The sequence below is a fragment of the Meriones unguiculatus genome, chromosome 10 (genome assembly GCF_030254825.1).
Source record: "Meriones unguiculatus strain TT.TT164.6M chromosome 10, Bangor_MerUng_6.1, whole genome shotgun sequence".
Lineage (NCBI taxonomy): Eukaryota > Metazoa > Chordata > Mammalia > Rodentia > Muridae > Meriones > Meriones unguiculatus.
The window spans coordinates 82987518-83011634 of record NC_083358.1 but is presented as its reverse complement, the minus strand read 5'-3'; the positions used below and the strand labels follow the sequence as shown (position 1 = coordinate 83011634).

At 38.4% G+C, this 24117-nt stretch overlaps 1 protein-coding gene across 1 annotated transcript in view; it reads right to left on the bottom strand.

Moving 5' to 3' along the window:
* Positions 1–580: 580 nt before the first annotated feature.
* Positions 581–24117, bottom strand: part of Usp53 (ubiquitin specific peptidase 53) — a 66757-nt gene continuing 43220 nt past the window's right edge. Inside the window, exons 15-16 of the mRNA XM_021661073.2 lie at positions 5220–5316; positions 581–3732 (exon numbers count right to left, since the gene is read on the bottom strand). Of these exons, the coding sequence (XP_021516748.1) occupies positions 2814–3732; positions 5220–5316 (1016 nt within the window). The 3' untranslated portion in view covers positions 581–2813. The remainder of the gene's footprint in view (positions 3733–5219; positions 5317–24117) is intronic.

Here is a 24117-nt window from a genome sequence, read left to right as displayed (position 1 = left end):
AACATCAAAATGGAACTCTAAGGAAAGCTGCAGATTTGTTCCTATCAATGACAGCAGGAGTGACCTGTTAAATTCCTTTGTGGCTTCACACTTGGCCTTTAAATGTGAAGTAGTAGCTTCTGAGAGTTGCACTTGAATTGGCTCAGGACTTGGAAGAAGTTTTTAGGGAGACATTAACTGCAAGTTACAGGGTGTAAACAGCTCCAAATACCAGGCCATAAACACAAGCCACATTTGGAAGTCACTTTTGATGAGGGTGAACTGTGACAGGGTAGAGCGTGGGCATCAGGCCAAACATTTTCCATAAGGCTTCTTAGTCAAGAATGGATTTTTCTTTTGTTTTTACATTTCATGTTGTTTTCTGAAGCAAGGCCTCACTATGCAGCCCTGTACAGAGCTTTGCAGCCCAGGCTGGCCTCGAAATCAGATCCACCTTCTGCCTCTGCCTCCTAAGAGCTGGGATTAAAAGTGTGGGCCACTATGCCCTGCTGGCTTTCTTCTCCTTTTCTTTTTTTAATAATTTAAAGTGATTGGAAAACAAAATAATTTCATGACACATGAAAATCACATGTAATCTAGATTTGATTTTGATAAAGTTTTATTGAAAAGCAGTCCTATGCACCCATTACAAATTGTGTAAGGCTGTTTTCAACCCAAAAAGCTGTGTAGTTGTTCCAGGATTTTCTATTCATGGTCTAAATCATTGACATCTTGCCATCTATAGAACAGTTGCCAGTTTCTCTAAGAGCTGTGGTTCTGACTTTGGGATTTAAATTTTAGGAACATCCTGGGCTAACATTTTGTGATCTTTAATTTTTTTAAATGTTTCCCATTATTTGTGTGATGTGTGGAAGGAGACCACAGTCCATAAATACAAAGAAATTAAATTTCTCAATTTTTTTTTGAGCTAGAAGAAATTGATTTCACATGAAAATATAATATTCTGGAGATAACTATTTGAAACATGATTACATTAAGAAGTTACAAGCTTATAACAAGGAAATATTGGTTAAAAATAGGCACCAGAGAAGAAGGAATTTACACAATTAATTAGCCAATAAGTACTGAATCTATTCTGTGTTGAATCAACAAATGATCAGTTTCTACTTCAGTCAATATTACATAATACAGAGGGTTTTAACTGAGTAGTGTATTAAAATAAGAAATGACATTTCTGTTTGCAAACTGAACTGAGTTGAAAAGGTGACATCTATGAAACTGCTGTAAAATTCAGAAATTAGTTTAATGTCAAATAATACATTCCCAATAGGAAATATGGACCAAATAGATTTTTTTTTAAAACTTAAAAAACTTTTTAAAAGCTATTAAAAATAACAAGCTCTTTTCTAGTATTTTACAACGTTATAAAAGCAAGAACTATAAACACTGACTTTTCAAATACAACTTTACAAACTTTACATTATTTACAAACTCTCCATATTAAAAGCTGTTAAAAAATAAGCTTTAAGGATAAATTTTAACTTTGATATTCAAGTGTTCCTGAAGAAAATATAAAGTAATGATCACCAACTATTGTGCTAGAAAAGAACAATAAAAACAATATTTGGCCAAGAACTGATGACAGTGTGAATTCAGACTTTTATAATCAATTTTCAGTTTATCTCAAAGTACTTTTCTTAAATACACTTTGGGGTTTTAACAATTTATGGGCCTTGTCAAGCTACTGATTTTTAAAGTCATGATTATGAACCTTGCCCATTTAAAGATATTATAAATGTTACAAAATAAAATAATAAGGCAATTCAGCCAATTTACTTTCAACATAATAATAAAATCCCTTTTAGTATAATTAAACTCCACTCTTGATGGTAGTGGAGATAGTTACTATTTAAGAGAAAAAAAGAAAAAGAATGACTGACATTTCATTAACATTAAACCTTTATATAAAGGCAGAAATTTAATTTGGAAGCCTCAACAGTAAAAACACTGACAATCTTTAGCAATCTTTAAGTGATCAAAGCAGTAGTGACAGTCCCAATAAGAAAGTCCAATGTTAATTTGTAACACTGGTTATTAGCAGCCTAAAGTAAATCAAACCAAAGGGAAGACCTTTCACATTTCATATAAAGCTATAAAACAATTTAACAAGATAAATAATATACTACTATATTTTTACTTTTAACTTATATGACTGAGATATTTGAGTACAAATTACAAAGGCTAATTTATGTTAAGGAGATATTCTGAAAAGTTCTAGGAACAAAATAAATTTTATGACCTTGAGATTTTAATTAAAAATTTTTTGATCATTAAGGCAAATGCTTTTCAGATGGTAACATAAGAAATCCATGGGCAGTTTTAAGACACTTGAATGATCATATGTACTAGACTATCACAGAAGTCAAAAGCATGTGGGTAGAGCCATCTTTGGTTACCCACTAGAAAGTGCTCTGTTAAAAGCAAATACTGCTTTCCCTAGACACACTGCATTTCTTAATTAGCAAAATGCACCAACCAACATTAAATACTAGTTAGTATGATAATTACACATCTACAGCCAAATAACAGGAGGCATGGTGTTTGCTCAACTGTTACATACAATAAATTAAATTATATACTCCCTTACTTTTCAAGGTATACCAAGACCACTAAAAGGAAATTTCTAAAATATTGGATAAATTGATCATAAAAATTTATCAGGTTAACCTGACTGATTTTCACAATACAAGTTTTTGTTTTATATATCCTTAGATTTGGTCAGTTGGTATTTCTAATGGCTGACTCATTTATCTTACAATGCATTCCAGGGTTTGTATCTCTGTTCAGAAGGGCAGGGTGAACCAAGATGACCATTATGTAATGGATCCCTCTACTTGCTCAGTCTGAAATAGTGAGTTATTATTACAATGGCCACTGCTCTCTGGAAAACAGAGCTTGGGTCTCTGATGGTACTTCAGTCTGTATGTATCAGTCATGCAACTATCAACTGAGAAATAGGTAGTCAGTGAAATTGTTTCATTTGGGCACACAGAACTAGAGTCTTGATCTGGTTGGCAGAATGCACTGACTACTGCTTTTGAGTTTGCCTGGGAATCAGGTGAACAGTTGGAGGGGTAGCTGTTGGCAGCATGCTGCTTCACCGGAATAGTTTCTTTATCTCTTTCGTGGATCATGTGCACACTCCCTTCTAAACTTGTTCCGGAGGCTGTACTCGAGCTGTGCTTTGGAAAACTGGAAGAGTTAGCACTACATGCTTCTGTAAGTCTGACACCAGGTATAAATCCAGCTCTCTCTACCTGTGGCACACTGGTTGTAGAGTATTTCTTTGGTGGCAAAGGGGGTGGTGAACGGTGGCAGTGAAGTTTTGGCATCTGACTACTATCAGTATTGCAGGCTGACTGAGGCTTATGTTCTCTGGATAGAGAGTTCTCAGAGTAACACTGTTCTGTGATGTTTTGCTGTGGCCAGAATATGAGGGGTCCAGTTTCAGGCTTTAGCCCAGTAGTTCTCACATGTGAAGACAATGAAGATGGTAAGACTGTTTCATTGCTGTTGACTCTCTTCCCCACCACAGAACTGTCATCAACATGAAATGGCAAGCCTGTTCCTTCAGAATCTTCTGTATTACACCACTCAGAAAACTTAGCCCCATTTGTTTTTTCCACTTTCTGTTCATTTGCCTGGTAGACATGTTCTCTTGCAATATGGTCCTTAAGCGTTTGTGGGTTGGTTGAAGGAAATAACTTGTCATTGGTTTCACTGATATGTGACCTGAAATTTGAAAATAAAAATAAAAAAATAAAGTGAAATAACCACACAGGGAAATGAAATCTTTGTCTTGTGGTTTGAACACAGCAGTAGAAATGGGGGCTACTTTGTAGCCATTAACATTTTCAGTTCTCTCTGATCCTGAATCTATATGCCAGAATAGTACATATATGCTTATTAGAAACATTATCACTTTAAAAGTCATTAGTTTTTTCTTTGTATGACAGGTAGAAATGGGGACAAGACTGAACCCAGGGCCTATGCTTGCTAATCAGGCACTCTACCATGTCACTATATATCCAGTCCCCAAGTCACATTCCTCTTAATTAAAAATGTGAACTTAGAAACTCATTTCAAATTAAAAACACTGAAATTGTATTTATTATGATAAAATATAACGTATCATTTAAAGAAAATGTTGAAAGCAAATAATTCAATATCTCATTTCCTACCAAGATTACGATGTTTATAGGTACATATATTTGTGTGTGAATATATGTATATATATATATAGGCAGTGGAGTGTCTCTGCACTTAAATTCTGACATATAATGCAGGACAGTGCACTAATCTTAATTAAGACTGTCTTGAGGTAGAACGTAACTTTGCAGTAGAGAAATAAAATTATTTTCTCCTATGGTGAAGCTACCTTTGTTCCATGTATTATTTGGAATTTAATGACAACAAAATGGCTCAGTTGATACAACTATGACAAAATCTCAGCTCCACTGCTTTGTATATGTCACTTTATCTAAACTCCAAGTTTTGTTTTTTGGAAATATAGTAGACCCTTATTATTCATGATTTTAGTTACCCAAGCCCAACTGCAGTATGAATCATCAAATAAAAACTTCCTAAAATCATTAATTCAGTTTTAAATTGGACAGAACTAAGTGGCATTCTATTTAGGATATGAGCCATGCTCTTTGCAGTCCTCCATTTGTTTCTGAGTCCTATCTGCTCACCTACAGTGCTTGTGCTCACCTAGTACCGGCTTCACAGTGCAAGCACAGTGATTGATGGTGTCAACTGTGTCATGCCAAGAAGGAAATTCTTTCTTTAAGTTCCTTCAAGTTCTAGACTTAGGGAACTTGGAGACCAGGCTGATGTTCTAACCGCTTCAGTTAGAACTGAGACCATGAAGGAGGAAAATCAGTAATGCTGGTTTTGTTTATACCTCAAACTGCAAAAGTCAGTGTTACAGAGTAAACAACTGCTTAGTTAAGATGGAAAAGGCATTAGGCATCTGCAGGTAAGGATATCGGCATTACTATGCTCCTAGTATATATGGAAGTGTATTAAAATAATCAAGTACCATACCCAACAGTTTATAGGCATTCTGCTGTTAGGTCTACATGCTGTGAAATAATTTTAATAAAGTAAGCATTGTAATGCTTTCAGATTACAAATTCACATGTAATCTACCAGAGTTCCCATTATACATGGATTTAGAAACTGAAATGTTCCTATTTCTAAATATCTACAATTACCTTTTTATCAAATGGTTTTTTATTTGCACATGTGATTCTGAGTGAAGCTCGAGATGTCTGTCACCTGCTTCCAAGGCCTGGGCTGCTTTTCGAACGCCTTGGGGGAACAGGGAAGGAAAAGAAAATTATTTAAGTGATCATGTAGAATTTATCCTATTCATGTTTACATATATGTAAGCTATCTACAAATATGTAACTCTTCTGGCAGTGAAGAACAAGTGCACGCGTCATCATGACTGAAGGTAAGAGCCCCCGCCCCCCTTCCCCTTGACTAACGAATCCTTTTATGCAAGACTCCCTCTTCTCAGGGCGTCAGCCGTCCCAGAGCAGTGTTGTTCCTGGTCAAGCGTACTTCCCCACTGCCTCCTCTTTACTATAAAGCCTGACAGTGGAAAAACCCTGCATCTGAAGACAAGCTAACTTTAAGCAGACCTCTTAACCATTTACACTGCCTCCTTTATGTTGTAAGAATCCATTTTACCTACCTCACAGGAATGTTTAGAGACATCAACTGAGTTAAAATAACGGGATGGTATTAAAACAGCACAGAAGACAAACTTCTATCAAGCTACGTACATCAAGCTTTAAGGAATATAATCTTCATGCAGAACTTGCTCAAGATAAATTAGGTAGCTAATGCAAAACCAGATCTGTATAATTCAAGCCTGTGCTGAGGGTGGAAGTGAGGGCCTTCTATACAACAGGCATGGGCTCGACCACTGAGCCATGCCCAAGTTCATGTCCACACTCTTGACCATGACTCATACTGTGTCCTGTGTGACTTCATTTACCCTCAATTTTAATGATACAAAGGTTTTGAATGTTAAAGGCACATGAAAAATAACTTTACAATCTGATGTGTTATTTCTAAGGAACACTAAATTTAAAAAAATAAAAGTTCACCTTTTCTTTTAAAAACTATTTAGTACCCCAAACCCAATATTGTATCATATAAAAGGTAACAGCTCTACCTCTATTTTCTTCTAAACACTTATTCCTGGAAGACTACCTACTCGACAGGCTTTAACAATATGTGTTCAGGTTAAAGTATCTGTGTATCAGTATCATTTTAAAATAGCTCAAATAAAAATAACTATCACCTTCTATTCAAGACTGAAAGATAAAAATTATACATTTAGATGAAAGGGAACTCAGATACCTGCATTTTTATAGCAGTTTACCTAAGAGCATTCTGGTTTCTGATACAAATGTTTGATGAACCTGAAGATCTGAATGTCAAGAGACTGCACAAGAGAGTTAAGGCAGATAGGAAAACATCAATAAAGCTACAAGTACAGAATTATAACCAAAACACAAAAGTAACTTTGGAATTAATGAACTTTTCTGAACACCAAAGCAACAACAATTGGAACCTGTGCTTACATGTATTCTGTTAGTCACTGCCACACACTTGTGGTTTTAAAAACAAAAATTCAGTGAAGTCCCGGCAAGCTGCCTCTAAGCCTGAGGACATGAGTTTAATCCCTGGGACCCAAGTGTTAGAAGGAGAGAGCTACCTCCCTCTTGCAAGTTGTTCTGTAATTCACGCATGTGGACTGTGGCCAGTATGTGCACATGCATGTCAAGCATGTGTGTGTGTAGACACACACACTGTACTGTTAAAAACAAAAATAAAAATTTCAATGAATAATACGTTCACTGTACAGATTTAGCTTACATATTTTTATTGTATGTAGTTTAATTAGGAGAAAACTAGATGTGTAGTTGCAGCATGTACAAGTATAATAGTTGTTTTAAAAAGCATTTTTAGGACTGAGTTTTGGGTTGAATCATCTGATCTTATCATGGAATCATTTTTACCTGATGACAAAGCATGGTACTGAGACTCGGGTTTTGCTAGAAACAGTCTTGAAAATAAAAAAAAAATAAAAAAAAGTGAATCTGTCACTTGAAGAAAAAATAACTGCTAGGCTGAGATACCCCAATCAGTAAAGAGCTCACTTTGCGAGAAGGAGCTCAGTTTGCCAGGCTTAGTGGCACATGCAGACATAGGGACAGGTACAGTTCTAGAGCTCACTGGCCAGCTGCCCGGCCTAGCTGCTGAGAACTCCAGGTAAGAAAGAGACAACCCTGAGATATATTTTTAACTCAAAAATCAAGGTTGACAGTGCATGAGCAACATTATCTGAGGTTGTCCTCTGACCTCCACATCCACGTGTGCACAAATGCACACAAAATCAAAACGATTGTTGGTGATTTTGTCAGAGATAAAATTTAAGCTTTTAGTAAAATTTTGGAATACTTGTATCTACCATAATCAGTTCTGCAGCTTCCTAATACTCGTATTTGTGATATATTAATACATAGCTATAAAATAATTTATCAACATCTTAAAGATTTGAGTAACTTAGCAAAGCAGTTTCCGTTCAAATGACCATGTAGATATTACAAAATCATGCTCAGATAAAATACCCCTTTAAAGTTTCAGTATCAATGATTTTAATGAATAGATGAAACCTATTCTGGTTTCACATTTTAAATTGCAATTATCCTTGAAGAAACTATGGATGGTGTGTATGGTCTAAAAAGAGTGCTGGTCATGTCGAGAACAAACAACAAAATCTGACATTTTCCAACTGCTCTCTGTGTGAAGCTGGATTTTCTTCATACATTGGGACCAACACAGCAATCCGCGTGCACTGCTAAAAGGCGGCAGCCGGTGGTACAGCCACTCACACCTTTCATTTCACTCTTTGCTCTGGAAGCACTTTTTAAATAAATCAAACATTCCCCCACCCATTATCTATGTTTGCCATTTTTCATCTTTCTGGTGCTTGGTTTTCAGTCCCAAAGAAGTCTTGTTTATGTTAACATGCATTAGACTTTTCTCTAAGAGAATAAATACTTAAAAAAAATTTTTTTCTCCACCATTAGCATAGGAAGTGCTTATAAAATCCTCAGAGATAAAATCCTGCTGGAGATCAATCCTCTTTTAAGGATATAAAGATGTTCCAAAACACAAAATTTCCCACTTTTCCTGTCCTAGTTGACAACAGTGTTCTCTCTTAAAAACATCATCCCTGGCAAGATGGCGGCACCGGGAGGACTCTCATTCTGAACAGCAGCACAGCAGGATCGGCACAGTGACCAGCAAGCAGAACTCGTGGCCATAAAACACAAGTGATTGTGTTTCTCAGGTGAGAGGATACCCCACGGTGGGGGATTCAATCAGCTTTAACTCACCCGGCTAAACCATGGAAGAGACCCTGGTTCTGCCAGGCGCTTGGTCGCCAGCCCAGAGCTACACGCCACCGTGATCTGGTCACTGTCCCAGACTGAACTGTGGGCCCACAACATCACAGACTGGATTTTCCAGTCGAGAGATAACCCCATGGAGCAGGAAACGATTGGGATCGACCTTAGGTCACCCAGACATCCCCTGGAAAAGACTCAGGTTCTGCGGGTGCCCCAGGAGCCAGCCCGGGAGCCAGAGCCTGGGACTCAGGCGCCTGCACAGAGCCCTGCCCTCGGGCCTGATTCGCCACCTCAGATAGAACTGTGGGCCTCAGGGCACCAGAGACTCAGTTTCACCGTTGGGTGCAAACCCACAGGGAGGGAAACAGCTGGTCTGATCTCAGAGCACTCAGCTGATACCACCACCCCGAAAAGGTCTCGGGAAAATTACCCAATTTAAGCAGACGCCCAGGCTCTCAAAGGCCAGAAAGGCGGAGCCACGGGCCGGCGTCTGTGCCTGTGGGTTCTACTTGTCACCACCCCAGACAGAACAGCGGTCCCCAAAGCAAAGACTGGGTGTCCCTGGCAGGAGGAAACCCCCAGCGGGGGGGATCATCAGGTCTAACGCTCAGGACACCCAGCACCAAAAGACTTTCTGGATTCACGCACGCAGACTCTAGGCTCTCGCTTTCTAATGCTGCAGGAGCGCTGTGCTCAGCCGCCACTATTGAGTACCCCTAGGGCACTGGGGCACACAGCTGCATCCTCAGACCTATAAAAGCCAGAGAGCCATTACAGCAGCCCTCAGATACTGTGCCAAGGATCAACCAGTTATCCCTAGCTAGACTGACAAAACTGTGGGAATCCCTAGTCCTTCAAGAGGGCTGTACCCACAGCGTCCGGACCAGAGCAGTGCCTGCAGCCGACATCCCAGACAGGGACACACAGCTTCCGGTCCAGACTGAGGCACCCAGCCTCCAGACCAGAGCAGTGCCCCTAGGCGCCAACTCAACCTAGCTGCACATTCTCCAGGCCCAGAGACTTGCTGGGCACTCCTCTCACTTTCCCGGACAGAACTGTGTGCCCCAGGATAACAGACTGAGTTTCCCTGTTGGGAGAAAACCCCACAGCTAGGGAATCAGCAGGTTCTTCAAGAGGACTGTACCTGGAAAACTGTAACAACAGTAGCAGCTCACTAAATTTATAACGAGAAACCCAGCAGTGGGGCAGCTGTCTTGAGAACTTCTATGGATAAGAGGAGAGCCCTCCCCCCCCGCACCCCCCCCCCCACATAACAAAGACCACAGCTACGACTCAGGGCTATACACCTGAGGTGAGCAGTGGCAATTCCTGAGAAACACTGGCCATACAGTGACCATAACCAAAAAGCAGAGGAGGACTCCTTCAGGAAAAATCATCTTCCGGCCAAGGGGATGCTCCCTACCTCAGGACTCCAGGAAGCACAGAAACTAACAGCCAACACCTAAAACATCCCAATGGGTAGAGGTCAGCATAAAAGCTCAACCAACAAAAGACAGAGCAATATGGCATCTCCAGAACCCAGCCATCCAGGGGCGAACAGCCCTGGACAACGCAGCATAATAGAAAATCAAGATGACCTTTCATCTATGCTGATGAAGAGGATAATAGAGGAAACAAATAAAATACATAAAGAATTAGAGGAAGATAAAACCAAACAGATCATGGCTATCCGTAAAGAAATGGAGGAAGTTAAAGACAAGCAGATTATGGCCATCTGTGAAGAAATACGGGAAGATGCAGCCAAACAGTTTGCAGCCTTCAGAGAAGAAATAATTAAATCACTGAAAGAAGTAAAAGAAACAGAGTTGAAGGAACTAAAAGAAAAAGAGGAAAATACAATCAGACAGGTGAAGGAAATAAACAAAACAAATCAAGCCCTGATGATAGGACTGGAAAGATTAAAGAAAACACAAATGGAGGAAATAATGGAGAGGAAGAATTTAGGGAAGAAAACAGGAACTACAGAGGTAAGCATAACCAACAGACTACAAGAGATGGAAGAAAGAATCTCAGGTGTAGAAGATACAATGGAAGAAATCGATGTATCTGTCAAAGAAAATGTTAAATCCAAAAAATTCCTGACACAGACCGTCCAAGAAATCCAAGACAATATGAAAAGACAAAACCTAAGAATAATAGGTATAGAGGAAAAAGAAGACTCCCTTCTCCAAGGCCCAGAAAATATTTTCAACAAAATCATTGAAGAAAATTTCCCCAAGTTAAAGGAGAAGCCAATAAGAATACATGAGGCCTACAGAACACCCCACAAATTTGACCAGAAAAGAAAATCCTCCCGCCACATAATAATCAAAACAGTAAGTATACAGAACAAAGAAAAAATACTAAAAGCTGCAAGGGAAAAAGGCCAAGTAACATATAATGGCAAACCCATTAGAATCACACCTGACTTTTCAACAGAGACTAATGAAGCCAGAAGGGCCTGGACGGATATCATGCAGACCCTAAGAGAACACAGATGTCAGCCCAGGCTACTATACCCTGCAAAACTCTCAGTCCTCATAGACGGAGAAAACAAAATATTCAATGACAAAAACAAATTTCAACAATACCTACAAACAAATCCAGCATTACAGAAGACACTGGAAGGGAAAATACAACCCAAGAAAGCTAGCTATATTCAAGAAAACACAGGAAATAAATAACCCCACTACAGTAAAACAAAAAGCAACCAAGCACACAACCTTATGACCACAGCCAACATCAAAATCAAAGGATCTAACAGCCACTGGTCATTAATTTCTCTCAACATCAATGGACTCAACTCTCCAGTAAAAAGACACAGATTAACAGAATGGATATGTAAACAAAACCCAGCAATCTGTTGTATACAAGAAACACACCTAAAGCACAAAGATAGACATTACCTGAGGGTAAAAGGTTGGAAGACAACTTTCCAAGCAAATGGACCCAAGAAACAAGCAGGAGTAGCCATTCTAATATCTGATAAAATAGACTTTCAACCAAAATTAATAAAAAGAGATGGGGAAGGACACTTCATACTCATCAAGGGAAAATTCCACCAGGAAGACATCATAATCCTGAACATCTAAGCCCCACATAAAAGAGCACCCACATTTGTAAAAGAAACATTGATAAAATTTAAACCACATATAGATCCCCACACATTAATAGTGGGAGACTTCAACACCCCACTCTCAACAAAGGACAGGTCAACAAAACAGAAATTAAACAAAGAAACAATATCTCTGACAGAGGTCATGAATCAAATGGACCTCACAGACATTTACAGAACCTTGCACCCAAACACAAAAGAATTTACCTTCTTCTCAGCACCTCATGGAACCTTCTCCAAAATAGACCATATAGTTGGTCACAAAGCAAGCCTCAACAGATACAAGAAGATTGAAATAATCCCTTGTATCTTGTCTGATCACAATGGAATAAAGTTGGACTTCAACAACAACAGAAATAGCAAAAAGCCTACACACACATGGAAACTGAACAACTTGTTACTAAATGACAGCTGGGTCAGGGAAGAAATAAAGAAAGAAATTAAAGTCTTCCTAGAACTCAATGAAAATGAAGACACAACATACCCAAACTTGTGGGACACAATGAAAGCAGTGCTAAGAGGAAAATTCATAGCACTAAGTGCCTTCAAGAAGAAATTCGAGACAGCTCATTCAAGCAACTTAATGGCCCACTTAAAAACCCTAGAAAAAGAAGAAGCAGACACACCAAAAAGGAGTAGACGGCTGGAAATAATCAAACTCAGGCCTGAAATCAATCAATTAGAAACAAATAAAACAATTCAAAGAATCAATGAAACCAAGAGCTGGTTCAACAAGATCAACAAACCCTTAGCCAAGTTAACTAAAACGCAGAGAGACACCACCCAAATCAACAAAATCGGAAATGAAAAGGGGGACATAACTACAGACACTGAGGAAATCCAAACAATCATTAAGACTTACTTCAAAAGTCTATATGCCACAAAATTTGAAAATCTAAATGGACAATTTTCTTGATCGATTTGGCTTTACCAAAGCTGAATTAGCATCAGGTAAATCAATGAAATAGTCCTATATCCCCCAAAGAAATAGAAGCGGTCATCAAAAGTCTCCCATCCAAAAAAAGCCCAGGACCAGATGGCTTCAGCACAGAATTCTACCAGACCTTCAAAGAAAAGCTAACTCCAATTCTTTTCAAACTATTCCACAAAATAGAAACAGAAGGAACATTACCAAACTCATTCTATGAAGCCATAGTCACCTTGGTACCTAAACCTTACAAAGACTCAACAAAGAAAGAGAATTTCAGGCCAATCTCCCTTACGAACATTGATGCAAAAATACTTAACAAAATACTCGCAAACCGAATACAAGAACACATCAAAGATATTATCCACTATGACCAAGTACACTTCATCCCAGGTATGTAGGGGTGGTTCAATATACGGAAATCCATCAATGTGATCCACCATATTAACAAACTGAAAGAAAGAAAACACATGATAATCTCCCTAGATGCTGAAAAAGCATTTGACAAAATCCAACATCCATTCATGTTTAAATTATTGGAGAGATCAGGGATACAAGGCACATATCTAAACATAGTAAAGGCAATATACAGCAAGCCTATAGCTAACATCAAACTCAATGGAGAGAAACTTAAATCAATCCCACTGAAATCAGGGACAAGACAAGGCTACCCACTCTCCCCATATCTCTTCAACATAGCGCTGGAAGTCCTTGCTAGAGCAATAAGACAGTTGAAGGAGATCAAGGGTATACAGATGGGAAAGGAAGAAGTCAAATTATCACTATTTGCAGATGATATGATAGTATACATGAGTGACCCCAAAAACTCTACCAGGGAACTCCTACAGCTGATAAACACCTTCAGCAAAGTGGCCGGATACCAAATTAACTCAAAAAAATCAGTAGCCCTCCTGTATATAAAAGACAAAAGGGCTGAGAAAGAAATTAGAGAAACAACACCCTTCACAATAGCCACAAATGACATAAAGTACTTTGATGTAACCCTAACCAAGCAAGTCAAAGACTTGTATGAAAAAAATTTCAAGTCTCTGAAGAAAGAATTAGAAGAAGATATGAGAAGATGGAAAGATCTCCCATGCTCATGGCTTGGCAGGATTAACATAGAAAAAATGGCCATCTTACCAAAAGCAATCTACAGATTTAATGCAATTCCCATCAAATTGCCAACACAATTCTTTACAGACCTGGAAAGAAAAATTCTCAACTTCGTATGGAATAACAAGAAACCCAGAATTGCTAAAACAATCCTCTACAATAAAAGATCTTCTGGAGGTATCTCCATCCTTGATCTCAAGCTGTACTATAGAGCAACAGTTATAAAAACTGCATGGTACTGGCATAGAAACAGAATGGTGGATCAATGGAACCGAACAGAAGACCCAGAAATAAACCCACACACTTATGGACACCTGATTTTTTACCAAGATGCTAAAACCATACAATGGAAAAAAGATAGCATCTTCAACAAATGGTGATGGTCCAACTAGATGTCTACATGCAGAAAAATGAAAATAGATCCATACTTATCACCTTGCACAAAACTGAAGTCCAAGTGGATCAAAGACCTCAACATAAAACTAGACACATTAAATTGGCTAGAAAAAAAAAGTGGGGAATACCGTAGAACTCATTGGTACAGGAGAAAACTTCCTGAACAGAACACCAACAGCACAGGCTCTAAGAGCAACAATCAATAAATGGGACCTCATGAAATTGAAAAGCTTCTGTAAAGCAAAGGACACAGTCATCAAAACAAAGCGACTGCCTACAGATTGGGAAAGAATCATCACTAACCCTTTATCTGACAGAGGACTCATATCCAGTATATATAAAGAACTAAAGAAGCTGAAAAGCAGCAAACCAAATAATCCACTTAAAAAATGGGGAACAGAGCTAAACAGAGAATTCTCTGTAGAGAAATATCGAATGGCAGAGAAGCACTTAAAGAAATGCTCAACCTCATTAGCCATTAGGGAAATGCAAAACAAAACAACCCTGAGATTTCACCTTACACCCATGAGAATGGCCAAGATCAAAAACTCAAGTGACAACACATGCTGGAGACGTTGTAGAGAAAGGGGAACCCTTCTCCACTGCTGGTGGGAATGTAAACTTGTACAACCACTCTGGAAATCCATCTGGCGCTTTCTCAGACAACTAGGAATAGTGCTTCCTCAAGATCCAGCCATACCACTCCTAGGCATATACCCAAAAGAGGCTCAAGTACACAAAAAGGACATTTGTTCAACCATGTTTGTAGCAGCTTTATCTGTAATAGCCAGAAGCTGGAAACAGCCCAGATGCCCCTCAACTGGATGCAGAAATTGTGGTACATCTATACAATGTATTACTCAGCAATGAAAAATAAGGAAATCATAAAATTTGCAGGTAAATGGTGGGACCTGGAAAGGATCATCCTGAGTGCATTGTCCCAGATGCAAAAAGACACACACTATATATACTCACTCATATAAACATACAACATAGAATAAACCCCCTAAAATCTGTACATCTAAACATACTAAGCAAAAGAGAAGACCCTTACTAAAATGTTCAATCCCCATCCTGAAAGGCAAAGAAGATGGACATCAAAAAAAGAAGAAAACAGGAAACAACCTAGGAACCTGCTACAGAGGGCCTCTGAAAGCCAGAAGAAGAAAACAGGAAACAACCTCGGAACCTGCCACAGAGGGCCTCTGAAAACCTCTGCCCTGCAGACTGTGAAAGCAGATGCTGAGCCCGATGGCCAACTGATGGGCAGAGTGAATGGAATTTTATGTAAGAAGTGGGAAATAGTAAGAGCTGGAGAGGACAGGAACTCCACAAGGAAAGCAACAGAACAAGAAAATTTGAACACAGGGAACTTCCCAGAGACTCATATCCAACCAAGGACTATTCATGGAGATAACCTAGAACCATGACAATGCAGCCACTTCTGATGAGAACTGATAGACTAAGATCAGAAAGAAGTAGAGGAGGACCTCCCCTATCAGTGGACTTGGGGAGGGGCATGCATGCAGAAAGGGGGGGGGGGTAGGACTGGGAGGGGAGGAGGGAGGGGCTTATGGGGGGATACAAAATGAAGAAAGTGTAATTAATAAAAGTTAAATAAAAAATTAAAAAAAGAAAAACATCATCCCTAACTGTTCTACAAGAACAATTTCCCTTTCACACTTAAGGAAACGAGTTGTGGGAAGTCAGGAACCTTAACCAGTGCTATGCAGCTGGCATGAAAATCACTCAGGTGTCTCAGGGTGAGCTGAAAGCAACTGCTCCTCTCACTCCCAGGGAGCTTGCATTTGCATATACTATTAATATACAAGCAACTAATCACCTCTCATGCTGATGAAACATAGCCATTAGTTTAAACACCAGATGACATGGTTACCTACCTACCTAACTTACCTACCTACCTATTTACTTATAATTTTAAAGATGCAGCTCACGCAGGTCTAAAATTCATGATCTTCCCGCCCTGACTCCTCTACATAACCTACCACTTACACCACACAACAATATTCTTTAACAAAGGAATGCCACAGAAAGTACCCACATGTTTGGAGTTACCAAGTCACAGTACGATTTAAAATTGTTTTCTTTCATAGTTTAGTTGACATTTTTATCACCCATTTATCTGTTTTCCCTCATTCTCCTGGTTCTAGTTTATCTGAACAACAGATCTATGACTGAAGGCCACAAAGAAGGCAAAAGAAAACTGAAACTAAAGTTTATAAATCATTGAGTTATTTTAACTTAGGTGACCTTTTAATCCCTAAATAGATTTTTTTTGTCTATTAAAAACAAAAAAATCTGATTATTCAAAAACTCAAGTGGAAACTACAACAGATTAAGATAAATGTTACTCTAAAAAAAAAAATCAATATTTATTATCAGAAAGTTAAATTTTGGAAATGACTTAAAGGTACAGATTAGTATGATTTATTCATTTCATATTGATTGAAAATTCATTTCACTTTGTACCCAATACATAAAAATATGATTTGTAAATATATAACATTTTTAAAGACAAAAATTAATTACTAAAAAAAAAAAAAAAAGCCAAAAAACCCAATTCTTTCCTTATACTAATTATTCACACATAAGCAGCAGGAGGCAGCAGAGGGCTTATAAATAGGTTTGAAAATTTAATATCACCATGGCAGGCATTCAAGCCAGTGGTTTGACTTCAGAATTCCAACCAACTTAAAAATAGATGTGTTATTTTTTCTCTGCTGCTGACATAGACAGCCACATGTCGTGCAAGAATTCGGCTCCATGCTCTTTGTAAATCTGACAGTCCAGTTTTAAAACCTGGCACACAAGAAACCTCAATACTAAGGCAAGCAGCTTTCACTAATTCTATAAAAACTCCATAATATAATATTCAAGAAATTGGAATAAATGCCTTGTCTGAAAAGAAGGCCCATGTTTAGAACAAATTCATGGGGAAATACTACTCAAATTAGTCTAGACAGTGCAATCTTCACTCATTATTGCAGTCAGATTTAAATATACAATTTTAATTATTACAGTTTTCAGATCACATACTTCAACTTATAATTACAGATGCTAAGTATTCAAGAACAGGAAACTAATCACTGACTTAATTTACAAACAGAATATAATTAAATATTTCAGAAGTATCATGAAACTTTAACTATCTAAAAAAAATTTTCTACCATGTACTAAAAAGAGATAGAAATAATTTAGTGTATACTAATCTGGGTTATATGATGCCTGAATTTTGTGATGTTATAAACTAAAATGGTAGGAGTCAGTAACTTCCTCTTTCACTAGGATTACATGATAAAGAAAAACCAAATATTGTTACTTGTTATAAATCGATTCCAATACTAGTTTTAATAAATGCATAAATTATATTTCAAAAGGATCATAAAAGATTAAAAAACTGAAACTGGTACATGGAATATCTACTCAAATGTCCCCTAAATAATCTAACATTAACATTTTTACACCACTTTGGACATTTGAAAATAAGTTATACAATTATGGTCTTTTACTTCTAAACCCCTCAATGCTACCACCACTGCACCACTGTTTGTGTTTGTTTTTTCAAGACAGGGTTTCTCTGTGTAGCCGTTGCTATCCTGGACTCACTTTGTAGACCAGGCTGGCCTTGAATTCAGAGGCCTGCCTCTGCCTCCCTGAGTGCAGGGATTATAGTCGTGTGCCACCGCTGTGTCCAGATTCTACCACTGTTTCTAACACTTCTCTACCAATAACTAATGACTTTTTGTTTGTGGCCGCTCTTGAAGCTTTCCAGGTCTCTGGTTCCTCTGTGCAGTGACCGCGCCTGGATTATCCCTTCCCAGCCACTGAGACTCAGACCTGCCCACAGTTGCTCTTTCCCTCTGGCTCTCACCCCCAGTCTTCCTCACACCCAGATTCTTTGCTCTTGTCTACTCTTGTTTTGCAGTTTACAATTTTCCTGAATAATATGTTCAAACATAAGGCAGTCAATTCCACATGTGGTGGTTACAAATCACAAATTTTTCCTGATTTGTAGCGTCATTGAATAATAAAGCCCACTTATCAAGGTGATCAGCTCTACAAACTAAGAAATAACATGGTACCGCTTCCTTTATTCACCCTCTTCTTATTCTTCCATTTTGGTAAGTAGTATCTCATTGTAAGTATCTAATTATATTAAGCCCAAACATGGCTTCCTTTCTTGTCTTTGTTATGTATGCCTACCCACTTAAGTCATCTTTCTGGACACTGGTACTGCCTTATTAGTTCATAATCATATATATATATAAATTTTTCCTTTTTTCATTTTTAAAATTATTATAATTTATTCACTTTGTATCTCAGAAGTAGCCCCTTCCTTCATCCCCTCCCAACCCTACCCTCCCTCCCTCTTCTCCTCCCATGCCTCTCTCCAAGTCCACTGAGAGGGGAGGTCCTCCTCCCCTTCCATCTGACCCTAGCCTATCAGGTCTCATCAGGACTGGCTACACTGTCTTCCTCTTTGGCCTGGCAAGGCTACACTCCCACCAGAGGGAGGTGACCAAAGAGCCAGTCACTGAGTTCATGTCAGAGACAGCACCTGCTCCCCTTACTAGGGTACCCACTTGGAGACTGAGCTGCCGTGGGCTACATCTGTGCAGGGGTTCTAGGTTATCTCCATGCATTGTACTTGGTTGGAGTATCAGTTTTTGCAAAGACCTCTGGTCCCAGATTTTTTGGTTCTGTTGCTCTCCTTGTGGAGCTCCTGGCCCCTCCAGATCTTTCATCTCCCCCTTCTTTTATAAGATTTCCTGCATACTGCCCAAAGTTTGGTTATGAGTCTCAGTGTCTGCTTTGATACACTGCTGAGTAGAGTCTTTCAGAGGCCCTCTGTAGTAGGCTCCTGTCCTGTTCCCTGCTTTCTCCTGCTTCCACTGTCCATCCCATTTGTTTTCTGAGTAAGGTTTGAGCAACTTCCCTAGGGTCCTCCTTCTTGCTTAGCTCTTTAGGTGTAAAGATTTTAGTATGTTTATACTTTATTATATGACTAATATCCATATATTAAACGCCTTTTAGGATAAGGCAAAAGTCAATTTTCTCAGTAATCAAAATTCACCCACTGCTACCAAAGAAAATAATAAAGCTACATCAGATTTAGGTTCTGCTAATTCCTCTTGCAATCATCTCATGACTGCTGCATCTATACCACTCCAGCCTTGCACGTTGAATTTTTTATATTCTTCATGTATGATTATTTCTTTTTGTATTTCTTTTATTGTATTTAAAAGAATTTGAAATCCCACTAGGAATAAAGAGTTCAAATATCACCAAGGCATCTTCAAAATACCCTTGTTTTTGCAGCAGAACTCATCATATAGAGATAAGGCTATATAGTATCTCTAGTAATAAAAAACTGAAACTCTCTAAGGATCTTGGTGGCAGACATACATGTGGCAGGTGTTCACAGACACACACATAAATTAAAAGAAAACGAACTACCACAGGACTTTGGATATGCGCTAAAACATGACCATGAGGACACAAGCATCCACTTGCAAACCAGGGTTCACACTAACAGTGTGCATCATAGCTAAGAGGCGGCAATGATGCAAATGTTCATCAACAGACTAATGGATAAGCTTTAAGAAAATGAAGTTCTTGGGCAGCAACAAAAGACATGCTATTCTGAATGGGCAATGCCTGGGAGGCCTCAACGCTGCTCAAAGAACTGCAGGCCACTATGGAATGCTGAGAGCAGGGGAAGAGTCTTCCCCAGAGAAGAGCACACCAACTGCTTATCCAATACCAAATGATCAGCTCTGAAAACATCAAAAAACATTCTATACTCAGCAGATTGTGTTTAAGTATTTCGGAATACACACACACACACACACACACACACACACACACACACCCGTACCTATATTTGTGTATCTATCTATATACACACACACATATGTTTATAACAACAATTAATAAAAACAGTTCATGAATTTGAAAGAGAGCAAGGAGGGACATGTGAAGGCTTGGAGGAAAGGCAAGTGGGAAATGGTGTGGTTATATCAAAAAATAAAAGAAAAAAATGAAGTGTTTATGCGAGTTACAACATGGATAATTCTTGGGGTTATGAAGAATAAAATAACCCAGATACAAAAGGATAAATACAAGTCTATCTATCTGAGGCACCAAAAACAGCCAAACTTCGTGACAAAACAAACAAACCAAACCAGAATGATCCTTGCCAGCTTCTTGAGGGGAGACGAGAAGAGCTGTTTAGTGGGTACAGCGTTTCGATTTTGATAAAGTAGTTTGGAAAATGGATGGTTGTACGATAACGTAAAGTACTAATAACACATAAAATCATTAGAATGGTAAATTTTGTATTCTTTACTCAAGTAAAAGTAAAAATGTAGTGTAACACACACACTCATGTTGAATGTGTAAACTCACTATAAAACAATGAAGTCTTCATCAAAATCTCTATGACCTTGTGTTTTTACAGCCTTCAGGAAGTAAGGAGCATTTACTGAACTTGCAGTTATTGTTCATTTAACTGACTCCTGCTGTGATTTCTGGCCAACCTTTTACTGTTTCCTGTAATACTTGGTTACTTAGACTTTTATGAAATTTTTAAAACAAGCCAGGCATTTTGATATGGGAAGGGAAAGTTATTTCCTTACTATAAAGTGTTTCCTCCTGATAGCATACATTTGATAAAAACAAAACAAATTAACAAATAATCACATTAAAGTCCTGTAACCTGAAAAATAATCTCCACAAACACCTCAAGAAGGACATGGACTAAAATATTTATAATTGGCTACTTACGGCTGTTTCCTGTGAAAAGTAACGCCCCTCCCTCTGAATTCTAAAACTTGAAAACATTTTCCTTTATTTCAACAGTGCAGCCCTTTCTCCAAGCACAAATCCTCATGTTAATTTGGTTTATAAGCTGCTACATATTTTAGCATATCATCTGTAATAATTCCATGCCACTACATATTGTTTCCAAGTGAACCTTTTCTGATGACTGCTTATTAATTTTTCTTAACGCCTCTGGTATCATTATAGCTATGACACATACGTAATTCAGCTCTAGGCATTTGTAAAACTAGACTCTCCCACTCTCCCTGGTATTGTTGTAGCTATCACACATACTTAATTCATTTATAGGCACTTGTAAAACTCACGTTCCCATTCTTAAAATTAGGCCTGCTTAAAAGTGTTGGCACGGACAATGGGTGTGAGCAGAAGTACCAATCTAGTGTGACATTTGAAGGGCCCAGAGATGGTTCTGCATGTTATAAGCTCCTTTCATTTCTATAACTACTACACCGCTTATGTGAGGCATTGACAGACACCTAGCAAAGCAGCTCATGTTGGCTCTCAGAACACAGGTATGAATGAGTAAGGTATAAACTTGTGACAAGACACTGAAATCTTGGAGATATTACAACAGTGTAAGTGTGATAGTTAATCTGTCAAACTGACAGAACCTAGAGTCACTTAGGAAGTACATCTCTGGACATGAACTGAGGTGCAGAGACACAGGCTAAATGTGGCAGCATCTGGCCTGCAGCTCTGGACTCAGGATGAGCATTCATCTCTCCCTGCTTCCTAACTGCAGATGCAGTGTGACGCCATACCTAAGTTCCCCTGGTCATGCCACCCTTGCCATACCGAGCCTGTGGGGCACAGGCAAAGGAACTTGAGTTAGGTACTGCCACTTGACCTCAGACTCCATTTTACCTCAGCTGACCAGCTCCTTCTCTAGGCAACAATATTTCTTCAAAACATAATGCCTGTTCCTAACAACAGAAAGAACAAATGAATTTGATTGGCTGAGCAAAAAGCTTATATTCAACATCAGTTGACAATGATGGAACACTTGGGAAAGTCCCTAATCCCTGAGTTCAGATTGGGGAACACTGTAACTGTAATTTGGCTCAGATGCCTGCAGTTTTTATCCTTAGAAACCCTGATTTAGGCCCTACTCAGGGCTGCCAGAAGAAATAAGGTTCACAAGTCCTTGTCTGGCCCTGATCGAGCAGCGACTCCACAGATATGGTGGGAATAATATAAGGTTTTGCTGTTTCATGAGCCCACTGGTGTATTCTCTCCCCTTCCTCGTGGCACCCAGTGGGCATGGTGTAGCAAGCCGTAAGATGCTCAAACTGTAAGTCAAGGTAACTTAGGCTGCAACACTAAAACTAACCTATACAGTAAGCCGTACATCCTGACTGATGTTTCCCCCTTTTCACTGCCTGATGTAGCTAACCCCATTCTTTAAAAGCCTTTGAGTATGAGCTTCCTTATGGCAGGGAGCCCAGCTCTGGTTGGCCGTCTGGAGTAAGGGAATGCTGTAGTACCTTGATCTCAGTTCCGGTTCACAATTTAAAGTAGCGAGCCCGTCTACACTCTGGCCTCAGTTCTGCTTTGCCAGCTGAGGTTAGAGAGTGCAGAGGTCATCCAACAAGGCCAGAGAATCCAGTCTCCAGCAGTATCACAGAGTACACAGTCACTGTGGCAGGCCACTCTGGTTCCTCACTGTTCATATCCTATTCAAATTGTCTCCTCCAAAAATCACAAGCCCCACAATAATGAAATTCTGTGAAATAACCCAGGTAAAATTACTGACACACAATTCAAATGACCAATTTTAAATATGTTCAAACAAGCCAAAGAGGACATGGCATACACTCAAGAACACAAATAATTACATAAAACAACAACAAAAAATCAATTTGGGATATGAAAACAGAAGTCAATAAGGAGATAGAAATACTGAAGAAAAACAAACTGAAATGACAGAAATGAAAATTCCAATAGGTTAAGTAAAAGTTCAGTGGAAAGCCTTGCCAAAAGAATGACACATGTAGCGGACAATATTCCAGGACTTGAAGGTAAAGGAGAGGAATAGGATCACTCATATCTAGGCATACATAAGAAAAATCTTTGGGACACCATGAAAGGTATAATTGATGAATTATGGCCACGGAAGGAGAAGAATAGGAATTATTTTCAATAAAATCACAGATCATTTCCCAAATCTTGGGAAAGAGATACCTACTCAGATACAAGAACATCATATAGACAGGACAATAAAAGAACCATGTCATACAGTTAAAGCACTAAATATACAAAACAAAAAAAAGTATGTTAAAAGTTGCAAGCAGTAAGGAGCAAGTTACATATTGAGGCAAGCCCATCAGAGTAACTGCTAACTTCTCAATGGCTTTTAAGTGCTTGGAAAATATATAACACAAATTCTGAAAAATCACAGCTTAACCCAGCTTAATATACCTAGCAAAACTATCTATCCTAAATGAAGGAGAAAGGAAAAATTTACCATTACAAAGGCAAGCTAAAGAAATTTATAACCAAAGAGGTAGCCCTATAAAGGATACTGGAAGGAATTATTTCAGACAGAAAGGGAAGATAAGAGGCCTACAGAGAAAAACAAGATAGTAGTTATACAAGAGGACAAAACAAAAAAAACAAAACAAAAAAAAAACCAACAAACAAAATCAACAGAAAAAAAAATCAATATACACTTTTCAGTATCAACTGTTTCAATGTCCCAGATAAAAACAGAATCTAGCAGATTGGATTGGAAAACAGAATCCTTCCTTTTGCTGCTTCCAAGAAACATACTTTGCCATCAAAGATAGACACAGTCTTTTGGTGAAAGAGTGGAAGAAGATTTTCCCTGCAAATAGGACAGAAAACAGGCAGGCATCCCTATTCTAATACCTACAAAAAAAAACAAACTTCAAAATCAAATAAAATCTAATCAGAAAAAATAAAGAGACACTTCATCATCTGTAAAGGAACCCAACAAGGATATTATAATTCCAAATATATACACCAAACATGGGCTTACCCAATTTCATAAAACTTTTACTACTACACAAAGGACACAAATTTATTCCAACACAGTAAGTTGACTTCATTATCCAACTTTCACTAGTACAGTGATCAGAGAAAAAAACAGAGAAACAATGAAATAAAGCCACACTATGCATCAAATATCCAAAAAGACACTACAGAATATCCTACCCAAACTCTACAGATTACAAATTCTTCTCAGAAATCCATGACATTTTCTCCAAAATGGAATTACATACAGAACACAAAGTCTTTTTTTT